The sequence below is a fragment of the Crinia signifera genome, chromosome 4 (assembly GCF_055691185.1).
Source record: "Crinia signifera chromosome 4, ASM5569118v1, whole genome shotgun sequence".
NCBI lineage: Eukaryota > Metazoa > Chordata > Amphibia > Anura > Myobatrachidae > Crinia > Crinia signifera.
This window is the reverse complement of record NC_139220.1, coordinates 292320639-292342806: the sequence shown is the minus strand read 5'-3', so window position 1 is coordinate 292342806 and position 22168 is coordinate 292320639. Positions and strand designations below refer to the sequence as shown.

At 44.7% G+C, this 22168-nt stretch overlaps 1 protein-coding gene and 1 long non-coding RNA gene across 2 annotated transcripts in view; both read right to left on the bottom strand.

The window, feature by feature from the left end:
- The window catches only part of LOC146073200 (adhesion G protein-coupled receptor E1-like), a 61318-nt gene that overhangs the window by 29061 nt on the left and 10089 nt on the right, over positions 1-22168 (bottom strand). The window contains exon 4 of the mRNA XM_083180385.1: positions 2833-2901. Within this exon, the coding sequence (XP_083036511.1) occupies positions 2833-2901 (69 nt within the window). The remainder of the gene's footprint in view (positions 1-2832; positions 2902-22168) is intronic.
- Positions 4671-19542, bottom strand: LOC146072760 (uncharacterized). Its single transcript, XR_014473231.1, has 3 exons — positions 19448-19542; positions 11398-11532; positions 4671-4739 (listed from the first exon to the last, which is right to left on the bottom strand). It is a non-coding gene; the product is annotated as an uncharacterized LOC146072760 (long non-coding RNA).

Here is a 22168-nt window from a genome sequence, read left to right as displayed (position 1 = left end):
GTGAGAACTTCTAAAGAGGCAAGAGACCTTCCTGTCAGGAAATTACTAATATAAACAAACAAAAAAACCTCCACCCATTAATTCTAATAATTATTATCGGACTACACAAATAAGACCATAAAAAAGGTAAGAATCCTTATATTTTAATAAAACACATTTGGGGAAATTTACTAATATCAGTGAACATGGCAGATCTGGTGTACGAATGGGGACAACCGGGGTCAGCAATGTTTGGTCCAAAAAAAAAAAGCCTGAGAACACGACTAATTTACTAAGCTGCTGAGTTCTTATTATTCATATTTTCTGATAATGAAGTAATTTGTATTTGGTTTCCCGACAGCCAAATACGTACAAGCTGTCACGGATGAGGGATTTGATTGTCTTGTGTGTTGGTCAGGAACTACCGCTAACTCTGGAGTTGGAGGTATGAAACAAGCAGGTTTAATGATAGGTTTCTGCATAAAAATTATACTTGCACAAATATAGTCTTTGAGCTAAACAACTGAAAGTTCAAGTGTGCACGCAAATATGTCATGGGTCAGATTTATTTAATAAGATTAATAAGCACTTATAGCAGCCTTCATAAAAATCTGAATCCAGCAACCATTCAGCCCCAAGATGGGAATTGTAAAGACTTAAAATGTGCTGACCCGCAGATGCAGTGCCTACGTATCAATATATAGTTTTAAACCTGTATAAAAGGGTGAACCATTTTGTTTTTTTTCTCGCTGACCGGCTGTCTCCTCTTTTTTTATAAAGGAGCAACTAACATGGCGCCAAAAAGGGATTTAAACAAGTATAGCTCAAAAAACTCAATTTTATTTAAATCTACGTCACAGACAGCTTCAAAAAAAGCCAAAGATAGACTGTCCTCAGCTTCAAATACACAAAGTAATTCATCCCAATTAAAAACTCCCAATGCCTCTGACGCATCGGAGGAAGATAAAATGGATGAACCCATTACTTTACATACTATTCTCCAGCTGATGCGAGACTTTAAAGATATCTCAGCCGAGATTAATTCAACTGTGAGAGATTTGACTAAAGAAATCTCAGCGCTGGGTGAAAGAACCAATCAGCTGGAAGATAAAATGAAGGATATAATAAACTCCTATAATGAGCTGAGTCTGGCGCATAAGAATACAAAAGAAGAACTCACTAAAATAAAAGATAAGGTTATAAGCACAAGAGGATAGAGCAAGAAAAAATAAACTAAAAATAAGAGTCATTCGTGAAACAGTCCAATCATCTCAACAAAATAAATTTGCTACAGAAATAGTTCAAAATCTGTTACCAGAATTAACATCGACACAACTCATTATAGACCATATACATAGACTCCCAAAGCCAAGATCCATCACCTCAAATGTCCCAAGAGATACAATAATGAGGCTCCATTATTATCAAATTATCATTATTATCAAATTAAGGAACAAATCTGGAGAGACAATGTTAAAGCAACTGAGGTCCTGGGAGCATTACAGATATATGGTGATCTCTCCCCGGAGACGTTGGTAAAAAGGACATCCTATTCAAGATCTACAAATGCCCTGAGACAGGCAAATATAACCTACAAATGGGGTTTTCCGACAAAGCTGATAATGATCCACGAAAACAACACGGAACAACAATCTGTAACACGGAAGAAGATGTTCTTAAAAAGCTGGATGAATGGGGGATAAAATATGCCCTGAAAGAGATGGAGCAAGGGGAAAAAATGCAACAAGAATGGTTAACAGCCCGGCATAACCCTTGACAAATATCAGTACTATCTAACTGACACTTTTTTTAAATTATTTTTTATTATTATTTATTATTTAGTTATTTTATTCATTTTTTTCTATATTTTTTTTTTTTTAGCCACCTTGCCCCCTCCCTCCCCACTGCAGTTATGACTACCCTCTACCTCATATAAGACAGAAATGTGTGGGAGATGGAGAGGGAGCGTGGAAAAGTGGCTGTTTGCTGCTATGAAGGAGGGAAAAGAAAAGTAAAGCAACAGAAGGAGAGAGAGGATTGAGCTTTGACAAATATGTTTTACTTATTTTGTTGCCACTAGATATATAATATATATATATATATATATAGATTTTTTTTTTCACACTTAAAGAATAATATGTTTGTTTCTGAAGTAAGAAAACCTAAGAGAAGATCTGCGGGTCCCTGCTGCTAAGCGGAGGGTTGAGGGCGCTGCCAACGCATCCAAAGCAGGTCCCGCCCACAGCACAGACATCTGTGCTGCGGCGGCAGCTTTGCAATAGCCCTGCAGACCCCCGGCGCCTGCACTTACACAGCGCCTCCCCGCAACCACGGGGTCTGCGGGACTATTGTTACGCTACTGAATAGAGGACTGGTTTGCTTGAGGTGCCAGATTGCTGACCAATCTTTGAATCACACATTAGCAGCAATTTTTTACTCGCTTCTAGTGAGGGGTGGGGTTTCAACACCTACCTAGTGTTAAGCACCCTGAATAGCATTAGGTGCTCCTGGGCTGTGGTCACCAGTGTAATGATATCAAATATCTGCTCCCTTTAGTTAAAAAATAATAATCAGGTGTCATAATGAAAGTTCTAGTAATGTACATATCAAAAAAAAATTATTCAAATGAATAAAATGTATGTTATTCCAGACATAAAAGACATTCCAGGCGGGTTTATCCTTGTTTGATTGTGCCTGGTAAGAGCCTCTCACCGCAAAGCATAGAAAAAGAAACTGTCAAACTAACAATATAACACAAACATAAGAAAAGTAGAAACAAAATAATAGCAAATTAGACTACATTACTGTACAGACGCTAGTTCTTGTAACAAAAAGTAATTGTAAATTACTCACCTAGTTCCAGTGTCGTTGCTTGTACTGCTGTTGTCGTCTGTGATGTTGGACCATAGATGGAAGTCTTGTCTGATAAGGAAAGAGTTGAGGAACAGTAACTAATATCACTTTCAGACAGAAAAATACCAAAATACCAAGTTTTTTCCCAGATATTTCAACTCAGTCAAAGCTCCTGCCCCTCTTTTACACGGCAAATTTAAGCCGGGTTATTCTAGGGACGACCCATTTTACACAGAACCCTGGTAAGCCCTGTAATATACTGTGTGTCATAAGAAATGTACATCTTGTTTGGCACACAGAGATGAGGTCATAAAAAAGGTGGGTGGTGACTGCTCACTGCATTACATTATCCATGGCCGACTAGTTACTACTGAGTAGCCTGGAATTTTGGAGTTCCTGCTGTTTTTTGCAGTTTTGCACAACAAATGACACTATGCTACCTGGCACAGTTTTATGCCAAGAAGAGAAGGAGACATTTCTGTCAGAAAGGAGTAATTCTTGACGCTGTAATCAGTATTTGCAAAGGAAGAGAGTTCTGATTTTGGGTAGCATTGTTTCCATAATGGATTTATCAGCCGGGCAAATTGATCGGTGTGGGCCAGAGACCTTGACTATCCCAGTAACCTGTTTACGGATATACTCTAACTGCCAGCAGATCTCTGATCACCTCCTCCTTCCAGTGCACCATACTGTCTCTTCTGATGACCTCATATGCCAGTGACTCGCCCATTTATCCAATCAGAGTGACCTGATTGCTTAGCCAATCACCCAGTGCCCTGTCAGCTCGTCCAATCACGGCCGTTTACCACGACCCAGCTCAAAAAAACACAGCATCCTGGTCTTCCATAACACCTCAGCAGTGTCACAGGCTGATAGCATCCATGCCATGCTGCATTGAGGCAGTAATTCATGCAAAAGGGGCCCGATTCAAGTACTGACTACATATGCATGGTTATACTTTTCAGAGTGCAGACATTTCTGTATTTAAAATCCTTTTCTTTTATTGATTTCATGTAAAATTCACATTTTCAGAGATTTGGTTTTTTTTATAAGCTATAAGCCATAATCATAGATATAACAAATAAAGGCTTGGAATATCTCACTTTGCATGTACGAGCCTATATAATATAGTGGTTTCACTTTTTAAATTAAATTACTGAAATAAATGAATTTTTGCATGATATTATAATTGTTTGAGTTTCACCTGTATAAAATTAGAGATGTTCAGTTGACAATGGGTACAAGTTACTACTAAGGTCCTTCTGCCAAATCCGGATCTAAAACCATCCAAAATATAATTTAATGGAAATATCTGATATTGGGACATATGTAATAGGGGACGGGTATGCCTGAGGTGCCAGATTGCTGACCAATCCCTGAATCACACATTAGCAGCAATTTGACTTGCTTCTAGTGAGGGGTGGGGGTTTCAACGCCTACGTAGTGTTAAGCACCCTGAATGGCATTAATTGCTCCTGGGCTGTGGACACCAGTGTAATGATATCAAATCTCTGCTCCCTTTAGTTAAAAAATAATAATCAGGTGTCATGATACAAATTATAGTAATTAATGTACCTATCAAAAAGTAATTCAAAGTAATAAAATGTATGTAATTCCAGACATAAAAGACATTCCAGGTGGGTTTATCCTTCTTTGATTGTGCCTGGTAAGATTCTTGCCTCTCACCGCGAAGCATAGAAAAGGAAATTGTCAAACTAACAATATAACACAAACATCCTATAATAAAAAGTAGAAACAAAGTAATAACAAATTAGACCACAGTACATTACAGTACAGACGCTAGTTCTTGTAACAAAAAGTCATTGTGAATTACTCACCTAGTTCCCGTGTCGTTGATTGCACTGCTGTTGTTGTCTGTGATGTTGGACCATTGATGGAAGTCTTGTCTGATAAAGAAAGAGTTTTAATAGAATAAATTGAATAGTTGAACGAGGAACAGTAACTAATATCACTGTCAGACAGAAAAATACCAAAATCCCAGGTTTTTTTCCAGATATTTTAACCCGGTCGAAGCTCCGTCCTGCCCCTCTTTCGCACAGCACATTTAACCCGGGTTATTCCAGGGCGACCCGTTTTACACAGTACCTGGTAAGCCCTGTAATATACTGTTTGTCATAAGAAATGTACTTTTTGTTTAGCATACAGAGATGAGGTCATGAAAAGTGGGTGGTGACTGCTCACTGCACTACATTATCCATGGCCGACTAGTTACTACAGAGTAGCCTGGCATTTTTGAGTTTCTGCTGTTTTTTGCAGTTTTAACATAGAAACATAGAATTTGACGGCAGATAAGAACCACTTGGCCCATCTAGTCTGCCCCTTTTTTTAAACATGTTACCTCAAACCATATTTGATCCTTATTTTTTTGTAAGGATATCAATATGCTTATCCCAAGCATGTTTAAATTGTACTACTGTATTTGCGTCTACCACCTCTGATGGTAGGCTATTCCACTTATCTACTACTCTTTCTGTGAAGTAATTTTTCCTCACATTTCCCCTGAATCTTCCTGCCTCTAGTTTCAGTGCATGTCCTCGTGTTCTGTTGCTCCTCTTCCTGTGAAGAATGTCTCCCACCTGTACCTTGTTAAAACCCTTGATATATTTGAAAGTTTCTATCATGTCCCCCCTTTCCCTTCTCTGCTCTAAAGTATACATATTAAGATCTTTTAGTCTTTCCTGGTACGTTTTGTGATGTAGGCCATGCACCATTTCAGTAGCTCTTCTTTGTACAGTCTCTAATGTATTTATATCCTTCTGGAGATATGGCCTCCAGAACTGAGCACAATACTCGAGGTCGTACCAATGACCTATACAGTGGCATTATTACTTCTTTCTTTCTACTGCTGATACCTCTCCCTATGCAACCAAGCATCTGACTTGCCTTCTTCATTGCTTTGTTACATTGCCTACCTGCTTTTAAGTCCCCTGAAATAGTGACACCTAGATCCCTCTCTGATTTCTGAGACCCAAGTGCATGATTTTGCATTTTTTGGCATTAAATTGTAGTTGCCATTCTCTTGACCATTTTTCTAATCTACGTAGATCCTCAATCTTTTGATTTACCCCTCCTGATGTGTCTACCCTGTTGCATACCTTTGTGTCATCTGCAAAAAGGCACATGTTACCCTTTATTCCATTTGCAATATCACCAATAAAGGTATTAAAAAGCACCGGTCCAAGTACAGATCCCAGGGGTACTCCACTTGTAACCTCTACCTCCTTTGACTGTACTCCGTTTACTACAACTCTCTGTTTTCTGTCCTACAACCACGCTCTTATCCATTCAACTATCTTAGAATCCAATCCCAAGCTTTCAAGTTTAGGTACTTGTGTATTATAGCGGCGCCCCCGATGTCCATCGTACGATGAACGTATCGCATCGCATCGCATGCCATGTACCCGATGGCATGCGATGCGACGCGATTTTGACCCCCTATACGATAAAAAATCGTATAAGCACCCTAAAGGGTGCTTTTGAGAACCCTAATGGGTGCTTACAATGTTAAATGCACCCCCACTATAAACGTGAACCCAAAGCGTGGCGAGCGCAGCGAGCCCACGAGGGGCGGCGGTACGCGTCCTACGACCTTTTCATACCCCCACTATCCATGTCGGCGTGGAGTTGAGAATAGAATAGTGTGGCAAGCGCAGCGAGCCACCGAGCCCGAAGCGTGGCGAGCGCAGCGAGCCCCGCGAGGGGACGCGGATACCTTCACAGGTAAACGCGTCCCTTCGCGGGCTTCACAGGTATTCGCGTCCGCTCGCCACGCTTCGGGATCAGTGGCTCGCTGCGCTCGCCACACTATTCTATTCTCAACTCCACACCGACGTGGATAGTGGGGGTATGAAAAGGTCGTAGTACGCGTACCGCTGCGCTCGCCACGCTTCAGGTTCACGTTTATAGTGGGGGGGTGGCGTGGGGGTGCATTTAACATTGTAAGCACCCATTAGGGTGCTTAACATTGTATAAGCACCCATTAGGGTGCTTATACAATGTTAAATCGCATCGCATCGTATGGCATTGTATGCCATGTACAATGGCATACAATTTGAAAATTGTATGCCATTGTACACTATCGAACGATATCGCGTCGCATCGCATACCATCGTATGCGTTATGGTATGCGATGCGATGGGCGCCGCCAAAATACACAAGTACCCAAGTTTATTTAACAGTCTGCGATGTGGGACAGTGTCAAAAGCTTTACTAAAGTCTAGATAAGCTACATCTACAGCCCCACCTTGATCTATTACTTTAGTCACCCAGTCAAAAAAGTCAATAAGATTTGTTTGACATGATCTTTCCCCAGTAAACCCATGCTGTTTTGGATCCTGTAAATTGCTGTTTTTGAGATATTCTACAACTCTTTGTTTTAAGAGTGTTTCCATAAATTTCCCTACTACTGATGTAAGGCTCACTGGTCGATAGTTGCTTACCTCTTCCTTGCTTCCACTTTTGTGCAGTGGGACTACATTCACTGTTTTCCAGTCCTCTGGGATTACTCCAGTAGCTAGTGACTGGTTGAATAATTCTGTTATTGGTTTTACCAGCTCCCCTTTAAGCTCTAAATGACACTATGCTACCTGGCTCAGTTTTATGCCAAGAAGAGAAAAATAAATTTCTGTCAGAAAGGGGTAATTCTTGATGCCAGAATCAGTATTTGCACAGGAAGAGAGCTCTGAATTTGGGTAGCATTGCTTCCATAATGAGATTTTCCAACGGGACAAATAAATCGTTGTGTACCAGGGACCTTGACTGTCCCAGTAATTTGTTTATGGATATCCTCTAACTGCCAGCAGCTCTCTGATCTCCTCCTCCTTCCCGTGCACCATGCTATTTCTTCTGATGACCTCAGATGCCAGTGCCTCGCCCAGAGGCGTAGCTACCGTAAGGCAGCCACCGCGGCTGCTTGGGGGAGCAAGCGCCAGTGGGGCGCCCCCGGTGCCCGGGCACTCTGGTCAGACCCCCCCTTACCCCTCCGCATGCCGCCGCCACCGCATTCAGTCCGGCACCGCAGATAGCCTCCGGGCTCCGTCTCCTGCAGTAATGAAAAATGTCACGACAAAATGGCTGCCCCCTAATAGCAGACAGTTTTTACGGATGCTAGAGGAGGCCGCCGCCTCCTCTAACATCCCTAAAAAAACTGTCTGCTGTACGGGGGCAGCCATTTTCTCATGTAATTTTTCATTACTGCAGGAGACGGAGCCCGGAGGCTATCTGCGGTGCCGGACTGAATGCGGGGCCTGCGGCGGCGGCATGCGGAGGGGTAAGGTATTTTTTTGGCGGGGGGGGCGCCACAATATTAGTTACGCCTCTGGCCTCGCCCACTTATGCAATCAGAGTGACCTGCTTGGTTAGCCAATTGGCCCGTGCCCCACCAGCTCATCCAATCATGGCCGTGTACCACGACCCAGCAAAAAATAAAAATCAGGTTGCACCCTTTCAGAAAAACCGACAACCTGTGTTGGACCAGTAAAAGAACCTGATAATTACCTGGGTAAAAGTCCTGTGATATTTCAACCAGGATTTAACCCTTTCAAACAGCAAAATGACCCAGGTCATCCCGACTCTTGCCTGAAAAATGCCAGGTAGTTTTGTCTGTCTTAAAGGGGTATCAAGTGCTACTACCCCTAAGTCCTTGTTTAGTAATTAGCATTCAATACAAGAAGCCTGGTATACCACACGGGTCAATTTGTGTGTACTTATTTTTTGTGGAAATAATATCTACTAACAACAAAGTACAGTACAATATAAACTGATGGGGGAAAGGTCACACATGTCCTGTAAAAGCTGTTGTTGAACTACATATCCCAGCATGCCCTGCATCAGTTTTAGCATGGCCAAATATCAAAACTGTAGCAGGGAATGCTGGGATGTGTAGTTCAACAACATCTGGAGTGTCAAGGTTAGCCATGACTGTCCTATAATGTCCTATACATAGGGCCGGCGCCACCACTAGGCAGCTTTAGGCATTTGCCTAGGGCGCGGTCCACTTGAGGGCGGTGGTGAGCAGCGGCAAAGCTCCGGCTGAGAAGAGCAGGAAGAAAGGGGCTGTGAGCAGGTAAGTGAGCCCCCCCCCCCCCCCCCCCTGGAGCATGCCCCCCCATCCCGCGCTTGTCATTATCTGTGTCCGTCTGCGGCGGGGGTAGCGTGCGCACAGACCCTCCTGGAGCCTTACCGGTGCTGTGGCCTTTGCTGCATCTCTAACACCCCCTCCTAGTGCGCTGCATCTCCCACCACCAATTCGACCCCCCCACTGTGGAGTGAAGCGGCCGCATCCCCCCATGGAGCGAAGTGGCGGCTGAACCCTCCTGTGGGGCGAAGCGTCAGCCGCATCCACAGCCCCCAACACCCCCCCCCCCCCCCGGAGAGCGGGTGAACACCGGGGCCTGCCTATACAGTGAGGAATAGACACTGTGTGTATGTGCACAGTGGACCTTATTCAGATACCACCATTCGCATGGTTTCTGATTGAATTCGCAAACGAGTGAATCAACCAGAATAACCCCCAGTGTCATGTTGGGGAAAGTGTGCTATATAAATTAAACTAACTTACTTACTTGCTATTCAGTGAAGCAGAGGAGCTGGGGCCATTGTCAGCAGCTTACACAGTACTGGCCATGCGCCCATAGTGATGAAAAATGAAGGCGTGACTTGCAGTTTTGGCATACACTTGAGGCCACACCCCCTCTTGCATAGGCCTCATCCCCTTTTTGTGCTTCGGCTGCAGCCCATAGAAACCAAAAGAGGGAGGGAGCACCTGCCAATAAGACTGCCTTAGGTGACTGGCAGGTCAGACTTCCAATAGGAAGTGGTAGGAGATAACAAGTTATCGAAGGTGGGGGGCGCAAAGGATGAGTTGCCCTATCAAAGCTGCTGTGTACTGAAAAAGGGGTGGTCAAACCCGTAAAGGTGGACAGAACAAAAGGATGGTGTACACTGCGCTAATAAATTAATACAGTTACAGTATATTCATAGACAGGTGCCAATATTGATCAATAAAAACAATTTATTAATACATAATAAAAAATGTAGATAAAAACTGAATGGACATGAATAACAACACTAAATGGCATTGAGTGCTCGAACATATGGAGCTTCTGGGAGGGAATAACAGTTAATGATCAGTCCATACGGTACCGTATTTCTTCAGGGAGCAAAGGATGAGATCCGTTCCTATGGTGCCTTTAGAATGTCCTTGTTGTAGTCCCGTTCAATGGGGGGTCCTGTTCCTAGTAGGGTGGCGATGTATTTAGGCTGTAGCACTCCCATACAAATTGTAGCACTCCCACTCCCTGCAGTCCCATACAAATTCCTGCAAGCACCGGGAGATTTCATCTGAGTCCGAAACCAGCCCATCCTAAATCCATCTGTCCTTTCCCCAAGTTCTGGAGGATTTGTCCTGAGTCCACTGAAGAGGGCGCCTTACCATCTGGCCGGGGAGTGCTACCCCCTAAATACATTGCCACCCTACTAGGAACAGGACCCCCCATTGAATGGGACTAAAACAAGGACATTCTAAAGGCACCATAGGAACGGATCTCATTCTTTGCTCCCTAAAGAAATACGGTACCGTATGGACTGATCATTAACTGTTATTCCCTCCCAGAAGCTCCATATGTTCGAGCACTCAATGTGCCATTTAGTGTTATTATTAATGTCCATTCAGTTTTTATCTACATTTTTTATTATGTATTAATAAATTGTTTTTATTGATCAATACTGGCACCTGTCTATGAATATAACTGTATTATTCATTTATTAGCGCAGTGTACACCATCCTTTTGTTCTGTCTTCCAATAGGAAGTCACTGCCAGTCACAGTGAAGCCAGTGCAGTCTCAGACTGCATCTGGCTTCACTACAGTGATGGATTTTGGGCCAGATTCTCTAAGCTTCAAAAGTGATAAAATGGAGAGTGATAAACAGACAGCCAATCAGCTCCTGTCTGACATTTTTCAAACAGTCTGTGACATGACAGGTACTGTAGGAACTGATTGGCTGGCTGCTTATTACTCTCCATTTTATCACTTTTGAAGCTTAGAGAATCTGGTCCTTTACCTGAGGGGGGGGGGGGGGGGGGGGGGAGACTGCAGTCCTGCAGCCCATAGGTAAACACTGCCACTGGTTATAGAGACCTAAATGGGGTAGTCCAGTCCATCCCTGTGAAGTGTTTGAGTGCTGCCGGGGCTGCTGCGCATAAATTGTGTTGCTGACCACATTTTCCAGGGAGGGTTCCAGGGGTACCCTCTGCCATGCTAATGATGTAGTGTGTAGCTCAGATGTTACAAAAGATGGTGGATAGCTGCGGGGGCCAATATCGGCAATGTATTGCATTCTGGAATATGGTAAGTCTGGCAGCATGGCAACCCCCATAAAAACCCGTATTAGACATAATTGCTGTGAGACTTTCAGGGAATGCTTAACATTTGCGGTTAACCCCAAAAATAAAGATGCAAATTTACAATGATAAATGTGTATAGAACTTAATTCCATGTTCATTATAGAAATTGTTATCACAGAAATATTTCCAGCTCATTTACCTACGCATTCTTCATCCAGTTTCAGTAATGGTTCACAATTTTTTTTAGATTTGTTGCATAATCCATTATCGCAATAACAATTGTTCTGTCTACAAACAGCTCCTGAAGGGCAATCCTCGTCACTGCCACATTTGTCTAGGATGAAAAGCTCACTTTTAGATAAAAACACATTATGACAAAAGGGAGATCGACAGACAGACAGACAGAGAGAGAGACAGAGAGAGAGAGAGAGAGAGAGAGAGAGAGAGAGAGAGACAGAGACAGAGACAGAGAGAGAGAGAGAGAGACAGAGACAGAGACAGAGACAGAGACAGAGAGAGAGAGAGAGAGACAGAGAGAGAGAGAGAGAGAGAGAGAGAGAGAGAGGCCCTTATTCTGATTGGTGCGGCCGGAGCCGATTATGCGGCCAGGACCGTGCGTGCGAAACCCCGCCTTCCATACGGATCGCCAACTCCGTCCGTATGCGGTAAGAAGCTGTCCGAACGAACCGCACGTGTATTTTTCACGGAATACGCCTTCTCCATCTAAGGGAACCTCCCCCATCATTCGATGGTCGCAGACCATCAAATGCAGAACCGAGTGCTCCACCAGCACCCGCAACCTCAGACCACACGGACATTTCTCCGTGCAAAAGCAGGGATCAGGGCGGGCAGCTGACATCCGGCGATGTCATATGTCCGCCCCCTACACGTACGTCACAGCCGCATTACCATACGTACGCCCAGCGTTTTCATGGGAACTCCCATGAAACGCGGGGCGTATGCATATGGTAATGAGCCCAAATAGCCCTTCACGCCCCTCTCCACCCCCTGTTCGGAGTGTTCACATATCATGCGGGATTTGGCCGTACGCCCCGCTCGCACATGCGCAGAGACGCCTCTGCACATGCGCAGACACAAAACATCAGCGGCCCGAACGCACGCGGCTATATCCGCACCGATCAGAATAAGGGCCAGAGAGAGAGAGAGAGAGAGAGAGACAGAGAGAGACAGAGAGAGAGAGAGACAGATACAGAGAGAGAGACAGAGAGAGAGACAGAGAGAGAGACAGAGACCGAGAGAGACAGAGACAGACAGAGTGACAGACAGAGAGAGAGACAGAGACAGAGACAGAGGGCCTTATTCTAGTTCACTCTTTCTGACAAAATCCTTCTTAGATGGACAAAACCATGTGCACTGCAGGGGGGCAGATGTAAAATGTGCAGAGAGAATTAGATTTGGGTGAGTTATTTTGTTTCTGTGCAGGGTACTGTGCTTTATTTGGTACTTGTTTCCTAGAACGGCGCCCACGATATTGATCTTAGGCATCGCAAGGAAAAAAATTGCGTCGGTCGCATCGCATGCGGCCAAAAAAATCGCATGCGATGCGACCGACCGACGCGCTTACCGCGATTTTATATAGGGAACAATGTTAAATGGCCCAATTGACCCGATTTCACATAGGGAACAATGTTAAATGGCCCACAGACCCCTAATAGCCACCCTGAAGTGTGAAATGGCCCCCCCAATTGTTAACGCCACCCCACGATCAACGTCAACCCGAAGCGTGGCGAGCGGCGGCGGTACGCGTCCTCCGACCTTTTCATACCCCCACTATCCACGTCGGCGTGGAGTTGAGAATAGAAAGTGTGGCGAGCGCAGCAAGCCACCGAGCCCGAAGCGTGGCGAGCGCAGCGAGTCCCGCGAGGGGACGCGGATACCTTCACAGCTATATGCGTCCCCTCGCGGGCTTCACAGGTATCCGCGTTCCCTCGCTGCACTCGCCACGCTTCGGGCTCGGTGGCTCGCTGCGCTCGCCACACTTTCTATTCTCAACTCCACGTCGACGTGGATAGTGGGGGTATGAAAAGGTCGGAGGATGTGTAACGCCGCCCCTCGCGGGCTCGCTGCGCTCGCCACGCTTCGGGTTGACGTTGATTGTGGGGTGGCGTTAACAATTGGGCCATTTTACATTTCACACTTCAGGGTGGCTATTTGGGGTCTGTGGGCCATTTAACATTGTTCCCTATGTGAAATCGGGTCAATTGGGCCATTTAACATTGTTCCCTATGTAAAATCGGTAATCGCGTCGGTCGCATCGCATGCGATTTTTTTGGCCGCATGCGATGCGACCGACGCGATTTACATTTTACCATGCATTTCTATGTAAAATCGCGGACATCGCATCGGTCGCATCGCATGCCATTATAATGGCATGTGATGTACATGTGATGCCCGCGATGGGCGCCGTTCTAGGAAACAAGTACCCTTAATTTTTACACTGCAATATAGATCTCACTTTGAAGTAAAACCCCACCCAAATCTAATTCTCTCTGCACATGTTACATCTGCCCCACCTGCAGTGCACATGGTTTTGGCCATGTAAGAAGGAATTTGTCAGAAAGAGTGAACCAGAATAACCCCCAGAGAGAGAGACAGAGATAGATCGATAGATAGATAGATAGACAGACAGACAGACAGACAGACACAGACAGACAGACAGAAATGTACTGTAAAATAAATAAATATATGAACATTCATAATCTAGCAATTAAAACAGAACATTGCAATCAATAGTAAATACTATGCCCCAATACATGTAGATGTAATTATTTCCATGGACAGCCCCTATCTCAAATAGCTTCTTACTGTCCAGTTATAACCCTCTTTGTTCCTCATGTACTTTCTCAGATGAACTATATGAGTTTCAGGTTGTGTTCAAAAATGATATTTTGGTACAGGTTATTAGCCAAATGTAATACAGTGTGAGAAGCAGAAAGTGAGAGATTTTGGGAGATTTTTCCATTTTTTTTTTTTTTTTAAATGACAATCACGTACACTACAAAAGCAGTTCAACTGATTCTCACATCCTATTACATTTGGTCCTACTGTATATCCACTAATGTTTCCAATACATTATATACCTTAGTAACAATTGTACAATACTCTAATTAACATTACTCATCTGCATCATATAGTTTCAGAAGCAAGCTGGAGTAAGCTAATAATCACAATATCGTCTTCATTTGTGTAAGTATTTCATTATGGATTATGATGACCTGCCTTGAATCTTTGTGTATCTTAACTATCAATTCTCACTGATACACAACACCAAAACATAGCAGAATAAACCCCATTGCTGAATGATTGCCATAATGTTATTTTATTCCACAGCTATGCCTATACAGTATGTTCTCCAAATTTGACTTGTGCTGTAAACCATACCTGCCTACTTTTTTCTCTCCTCTCTGGGAGAAGCCCGGAGAGGAGTGTAAAGAGGGCGGGACGAGGCTATGTGTCAGGGGACGGGATGAGGCTAATGTCACCAAGCCCCGCCCACATGACAGTCAGCCATGATAATTCACAGTTCATTGGATTGGGGGAGGGGCTAAAATGGCGCAATTTGCATACTTTAGCCCCTCCCCTCGGACACGCAAAATTCAGAATTATATGCAGCGGGGAAGGGGGCTGCTGGGGGTGATGCAGGAGACTTGCCCACCTTCCCGGAGGTCCCGATTTGAGGGAGCCTCCCGGCCATTCTGGGAGGGTGGGCAAGTATGCTGTAAACTTTTGATTACAGCAGTTTACAGCCCTTTGTCCCAAACTGTTTCTGGTTTATGTAAATATATATATACTGTATTATTATTATTATTATTATTATTATTATTATTATTATTATTCAAAGATTGGATAAAGAGAGAGATAAAGTACCAACCATTTTTCTCCTTTTATTTTACAGGCTAAGTTTGAAAATTGACAACTAGGAGCAGATTAGTTAATACTTTATCTCTCTTCAAGCTTTCTGCCCAGTTAATTTTGTGCAGTGGTTGCAGAAAAGGGAATCTCAATTTTGACAATCACAATTTCCAGTTTGCCTTTGAATTATTATTCTCCAGTTGCTCAGCGAAACACTTCAGCTGATCACTTACAGAGATGTGCGAGTTCTTATTTTCATATTCATATATAAATCAGCTCTATCAGACTTGCCTAATCTTGCTACAGTGGCGTAACTATAAATTTTGCTCCTCCCTGGCAAAAAGTTTGTGGTGGGCATCCCATTCGGTAGGAGAGCGCTGCCCACGCCTCGAAAATGATAAAAACTGGGGTGACGGTAATAGGCCCTGCCCCCTTTACTTTTCTAACTTGTTAATTAAGTTGCAAGATGGGGCCAACACATATAGCGATGTCAGGCCATTGTCTGAGTGTTTTAACTACATCGCTCAGTTAACCTGGTCTGCTGTTTACCTGTTACAAAATAAAGACACAGACTGGTTTGGGGAGACAGGAAATGTGACTGTGTTTGTCCATTTTTTGGTCAGTCTGTGAAAACCTTTCAAATCTGTTCCTGTAGTGGAATAGCAGGGCAACTTGGAGTTCCAAAGGTTAGGCATCCAGCCGTAAAGGGCAACCATGTCATAAAAGGTTGTTGCTGTTTTGTGTTAAGTGGCCAGTGAAGCAGGCAGGTGTAAGCTAAAGTACGTTTTGTGAACCTGGACCAGTATATTAATCATCCTAAATCTTCCCTTAAAGGGGAAACAAAAAGGACTTTGGAGCCATTAATGAAAATGTATCTGGGCATCAAACCCAGATACAGGGGCACGAAGCTCAGGTGCAGATGCTGAAGGAGGTGCAGCAAGCTCAGATTAAAGGCCAGCAGCGCCTGGCTGAACAACAGCAATACCAAATTCAGAGGCAGCAAGCTCATATTCAGCTGCTGCATGAGGCGCAGCAAGGTCAGATTAAAGGACAATAGCTGCTGTATGAGGAGTTAAAGGAGCTGAGAGGGAGAGATTACCGATTCTCACTCCAAGTGATGACAATGAGACATTCCTTTGTACATTTGAACGCATGGCCATGCATTTGAAATGGACTGCAGAGGAATGGATTGACAGGCTGGCACCCTGTTTGACAAAAGAGGTACAGGTACGGTGACCAACTCATCCCTTTAATCCGGGACACATATTAATTACACAGGTTCTGTGGCTGGCTTTCACCTGGTTTTAAACTGCCACAACTCAAGACTCAATTTCACTTGGTTTTAAACTGCCACAGAACCTGTGTAATTAATATGTGTCCCGGATTAAAGGGATGAGTTGGTCATCCTAGCTACATGGAGCCTATGTGGACATGACTGTGGCTGAGGCTCCTACACTAACCTTAACAAGACTATACTCAACAGGGTTGGGATGACGGGCCCCAGCACTATTGTCAGAGATTTACTAACCTTGTAAACCCGCCTGGGAATACTGAAGTAGGTCTTATCGGACCAAGGTACCCCTTTTGTTTCCAAATTTATGAAGCCTTTATGCCGGTTCTTAAAGGTAGACAGGATTACTGCCTCAGTGTAACACAATGCAGTAACATAATAAGATCACACATTCATTGACATGGCATGAGATGTATAAACAGTAATTCGATGGTCAGAGGCAATAAGTGCAGTATAAACGATGATGCAGTTCTTATTGCAGGTATTAACTGTGAAGCACAATAAACTAGAGGATAAGTTACTGTGAATACCAATGGAGTTGGTTCAGGAACGATGATGGAACATCGCTGGAGGGAAGTAGCAATGGTAGAACACCAATAGAGCAGAAGACTAGCTGAGAAGCTAGTAGGAGACTAAGGAAGTCGGTTGGAGCCGATAAGGAATCGACATGGAATTTGATGTCACAGGAGACTAGCTGGGAAGCTAGTAGGAGACTCAGTAGGTCGGCTGGAACCAATGAGGGGTCAATGTGGAATCAATGGTGAACCGATGTTGCTGAGTATCAATGGTGGAACACCGATGGAGCTTGCAATCGAAAGTGGAACACCGATGGCAAGGATATATTGATGGCAGAACACTGATAAAGCTTGGCTAGCTGCACACTGGAATGACACAGGTCCTTGGAAGGAGCAGAGTCCACTGGAGCGACTGGATAGCACAGCAAGAGTTTGATGCTGGTGGGTAAAAGGAGTGATAGGAATCAGCTGGAGCTGAAGGAGTTAATTCCAGAAACACTGGAAGGCGCTAGACTGTGCAGATGGATGCAATTAGCCAAAGTCTTTGTAAGGAATGCTTGCACAGGTAGCAGCTAGGCTGCACACATAATTGAACTGGCAGGTTGGTAATCTTACCTAGCATCCTTGTAGCAGCCAGTGTGCAGTGATTGGCTTGGCAATTAACAGGACAGGAGCACTCTCAGGATTAGCTGTGAACAAACAGGTGACTGGAATGGACATGGCTGCTCCCATGTCAAAGGAAACAGTGTTTGTACAGCACATGGTTGTGGCCTATGATAATGGCCATGGCAAGGAAGCCACAGGAGACTGGAGTTGACAGGCAGGGATTGCTGCAGCATCAGGTGACTTCTGGAGAAGCTGTGCTGTGGACTGCATGAAAAAGAGCAAAGGACTTATCCAGACCTGGAACACAGTGACAATCTGGAGAGATACTTTAGAGGTAAGAACTTACCGGGATCGTGACAAAGGGTGGGAATAGAAACCCTGTAGAAACCCTGTAGAAAACATAGTTATGACATTACTGCAGTCAACTGGTCCTTTAATCCGAGAGACAAGGTGAAAGTGCTTGTGCCAACTATAGAACGTAAGATAACATATGAGATCATAGATGTGGTGGACCGGTGAATTACAAGGTCCGACGGGAGGGTAGTAGGAGGTAAGTACAAATCTACCATATAATCCTGTTATAACTTTAGAAGGAAAGTGCCAGCCAGCCCTCATTGGTACCAAAATAGGTTCCAGAATGCCAGGTACCCTTGCAGTCACACCTAGTCCTAGTCAGAAACAGGAAGAGGTGAATTTAGTGGTGCAGTATTAAGATGCCATTCTGGGAAAGACACAGATCCAACATAATGTTTTGACTCCACCTGGGGTGGTAAATAAACAGAGGATGTATCACTTACCCTAGGCTAAGCGGGCAGCAGTAAAGCAAGAGGTAGAAGCGATGCTACGCTTAGGGGTCATAGAGGAATCAACCAGCGAGTGGAATATTCCCATTGTCTTTGTACCTACCATTTGGTTTACATGGTTCTCCAGCAAGCTGCTCACCCAGCACATGGGGCATAACTAACTATTTAGCGCCCCCCCGCCGCACATTTATTCGGCTCCCCCCCAACCCCCCCCCCCCCAAAACACCCCCCCCCCACACCCCCACACACACACCTAACCTGCCCCCCCTTCTTACCCGCGGTCTGCGTCTCGCCCGGCTCTCTGTCGGGACCTTCCTGACGTCACGGTCCCGGCCGGCTCCTGCTGCTACAATGAAAACGGACTTTTAGAAAATGGCTGCCCCCATACTGCAGACAGAAAACTGTCTGCAGTATGGGGGCAGCCATTTTCTAATTGTCAGTTTTCATTGCAGCAGGAGCCGGCCGGGACCGTGACGTCAGGAAGGTCCCGACAGAGAGCCGGGCGAGACGCAGTTCGCGGGTAACTATAGCCCCGCAGCCCCCCCGGCGGCGCCCCCAATTTCTCTGCACCCCCCCCCCCCCCGCCACCGCAGGGGCTGCGGAGCTATAGTTACGCCACTGCCCGGCACTGTCCTACCTGCCTCAATCTTTTTTAAAGTCAAATTGAGATGGTCGGAAACGGGGCCAAAACCTATTGGATTTGGCCGCATTTCAGACAAAAGCAGGTGGATTGGCGGCTATTCCGCTAATCCACCTGGTTACCAACAGTAATATTCCGACCTGTCGGAAAAAAGCAGCAAGTATTGAATCGGTCGGAACCCCGTTTGACCTATACTAGTGGTAAACTGATGTCTTTTCTACAAGAAAGCAGTTCCGAGTACCCCAAAGTCTGCGTGTGCATCTTATTTACATAGAGATGTATTCATTTACGAGAAATGCATGAAAGGACGCTCAGCGTAACATAACTGCAACAATGATGAAGCAGGACACATCTGTATATGTCCACTATACATATAGTAACATTCATGGTATTGTAGTTTGTATGAGTGATGTGGGCCATTACTGACATACAGTAGACAGCAGGTTGACTATTAAAACCAATGCAGCCAGTCTAGGACTGTAGAACTAGACTCCACTGATCCAAATGTACCAGTCACTTACCTATACATGTGTAATAACCTGAAACTGTGACCTTGACGACAGATCCAGATCTACACGCACATGGAGTGCTGCTTTCTGTTTTAGCACATAGAGCTGGGGGGGAAATAATATAGATCAATGTGACACAAAACATGGCTTGATGTAACACAACCAAACATGGGCAGCAGAAGTTATCAGGTATATGATGGAATCATGTCATTTATGTGTATTGTTCTAGATTCATATTCAAACATATTCTAACTATTAACCCCAGAGTATCATAGGATGCAGCAAATGGATTGTTAAACTTCCAACCAGTTTATGACAGTCTACAGTTCTACACCAGGTGAATAGAGTAAAACATATATCTACAATAAAGACATGGAAACATATTAATTGGTACTTATGTAATATCTGGGCTCCCGTTTTTCTTATGAGACCGCGTCCCCTCGCGGGGCTCGCTGCGCTTGCCACGCTTCGGGCACGGTGGCTCGCTGCGCTCGCCACACTATATATAATCAACTCCATGCGTAGTTTGATAGTAGGGGTATGAAAAAATGGGGTGCATTTAACATGGGAGCCCAGATAATACATAAGTACCTTAATCCAATAAAAGATGTTAATGAGGATTAGATGCCGGCCAATCATATCTGAGATAAGGACCAATTCCCATCCCACCTCCAACAACTCAAGGCTCAGTTGAGGGTTATTTGCCATCATATCACCAATAATTCAAGGTTTTTCAGAAGGGAGCCAACTGTAAGTCCATTAACAAAAACTCAAAGGTGAGATTGGGTCAGTTGCCAGATCATACAATTAATTCATGATATTAAAATTTCACTACCAATGATGCACAAAATGTTGCAGTTGTTAATCCCAGTAGATAATCAGCCTGAACCCATATAGAAGTGAGGAAAGCACCTCAATATCGAAATCAAGACAGCTAATGTCATTGCTCTGTTCAGCCAAATAGAGCAAACAGTCACAATAAGTGGGGGTGGAAACTTCTAAAGAGGCAAGAGACCATCCCATCAGAGAAATACGGTACTTGTGTATTATAACGGCGCCCGATTTCATCCAAATCGCATCCGATATCGCATCCGATTTATCGGCCGACTTGCGGCCGATTTTCTGCCGATTTGATCTGCGATGCGATTTTGCGGCCGATTTTTTGCCGATTTTTGGCCATTTCCTGATGATTTGCATGTTATTCCATCCTTGCACACCCCCAGGTACTATGCGATGGTATGCAATGTGATTTTCGGGAAAATGCCCCTGATTGTACAATTAAATATCGCATAGCAACGCATGCCAGCAAGTGGCATGCGATGCGATGTGATTTGCAACATTAAATGCACCCCCATTGTTAACGCCACCCCCACTATCAATGCCAACCCGAAGCGTGGCGAGCGCAGCGAGCCCGCGAGGGGCGGCGGAACGCGTCCTCTGACCTTTTCATACCCCCACTATCCACCTTGGCGTGGAGTTGATTTTAGATAGTGTGGCGAGCGCAGCGAGCCACCGAGCCCGAAGCGTGGCGAGCGGACGCGGATTACTTTACATGTATTCCGCGTCCCCTCGCGGGGCTCGCCACGCTTCGGGCTCGGTGGCTCGCTGCTAAAATCAACTCCACGTGGATAGTGGGGGTATAAAAAGGTCGGAGGAGGCGTACCGCCGCCGCTCGCCACGCTTCGTGTTGGGGTTGATAGTGGGGGTGGCGTTAACAATGGCGGTGCATTTAACATTGTAAGCACCCATCAGGGTGATTGTACAATTACAAATCGAATCGCTTCACATGCATCGCATGGCATGCATCACATGCCACTATATTGCATGCGATGCACTACGATGGAAATTGGGGGTGTGCAAGGTGTGCAATAATGGAACAGCATGCAGAAATCGGCCGAAAATCGGCCGCAAAATCGCATCCGATTTATCCATGCGATTTGCGGCCGATTTCGTGGGCGCCGTGATAATACACAAGTACCGGAAATACTATTATAAACCAACAAATAAGCTCCAAAACTCCACTCCTTAATTATAATCAGACTACACAAATAAGACCATAAAAAAAATGGAAGACTCCATTCATTTTTAATAAAACACGTTGGGGGAAATTGACTTAAGGTGCCACATTACAATTATTGTATACAATATTGTATACAATATCGCATCTCATAGCATATCGGTTTTGTGATGAGATCAGATGAGATGAGATCTAGGAACACATACTTTTTGTACTAGATCTCATCTGATCTCATCGCAAAACCGATATGCTATGAGATGCAATATTGTATCCAATATTGTATACAATAATTGTAACGTGTATGGGCACCTTAAGATTGACGATCATGGCCAATCCCATGTATGAATGAGTATGACTGGGATTGGCCATGAATGGTCTGAAAATACAGCCTGAGTACTCGGCTACAGATGGAGCTCCTCTTATATAGCTGTCAGCTGGTGACAGAATCGCCAGCTTCCGCCATCCACGGATGGAGGCGCCTCCCCGCACCCCCATAACCCTGCCTGACTCCCTGAAGCAGAGATGGGCAGGGATCCACCGCACACCGCCGAGCGACAGGGACACATGTGCGTGTGAAACACTTATGCGTCTCCGTCAGATGAAGCACCGCTCGGCCAGCTTTAGCCAGCGGAGAGGATCTGGGGAGGGACTCATTTTTTTGTCTAAAGGTGAATTAATTCGTATTTGGCAGTTGGGCTACCAAAAAACGGACAAGA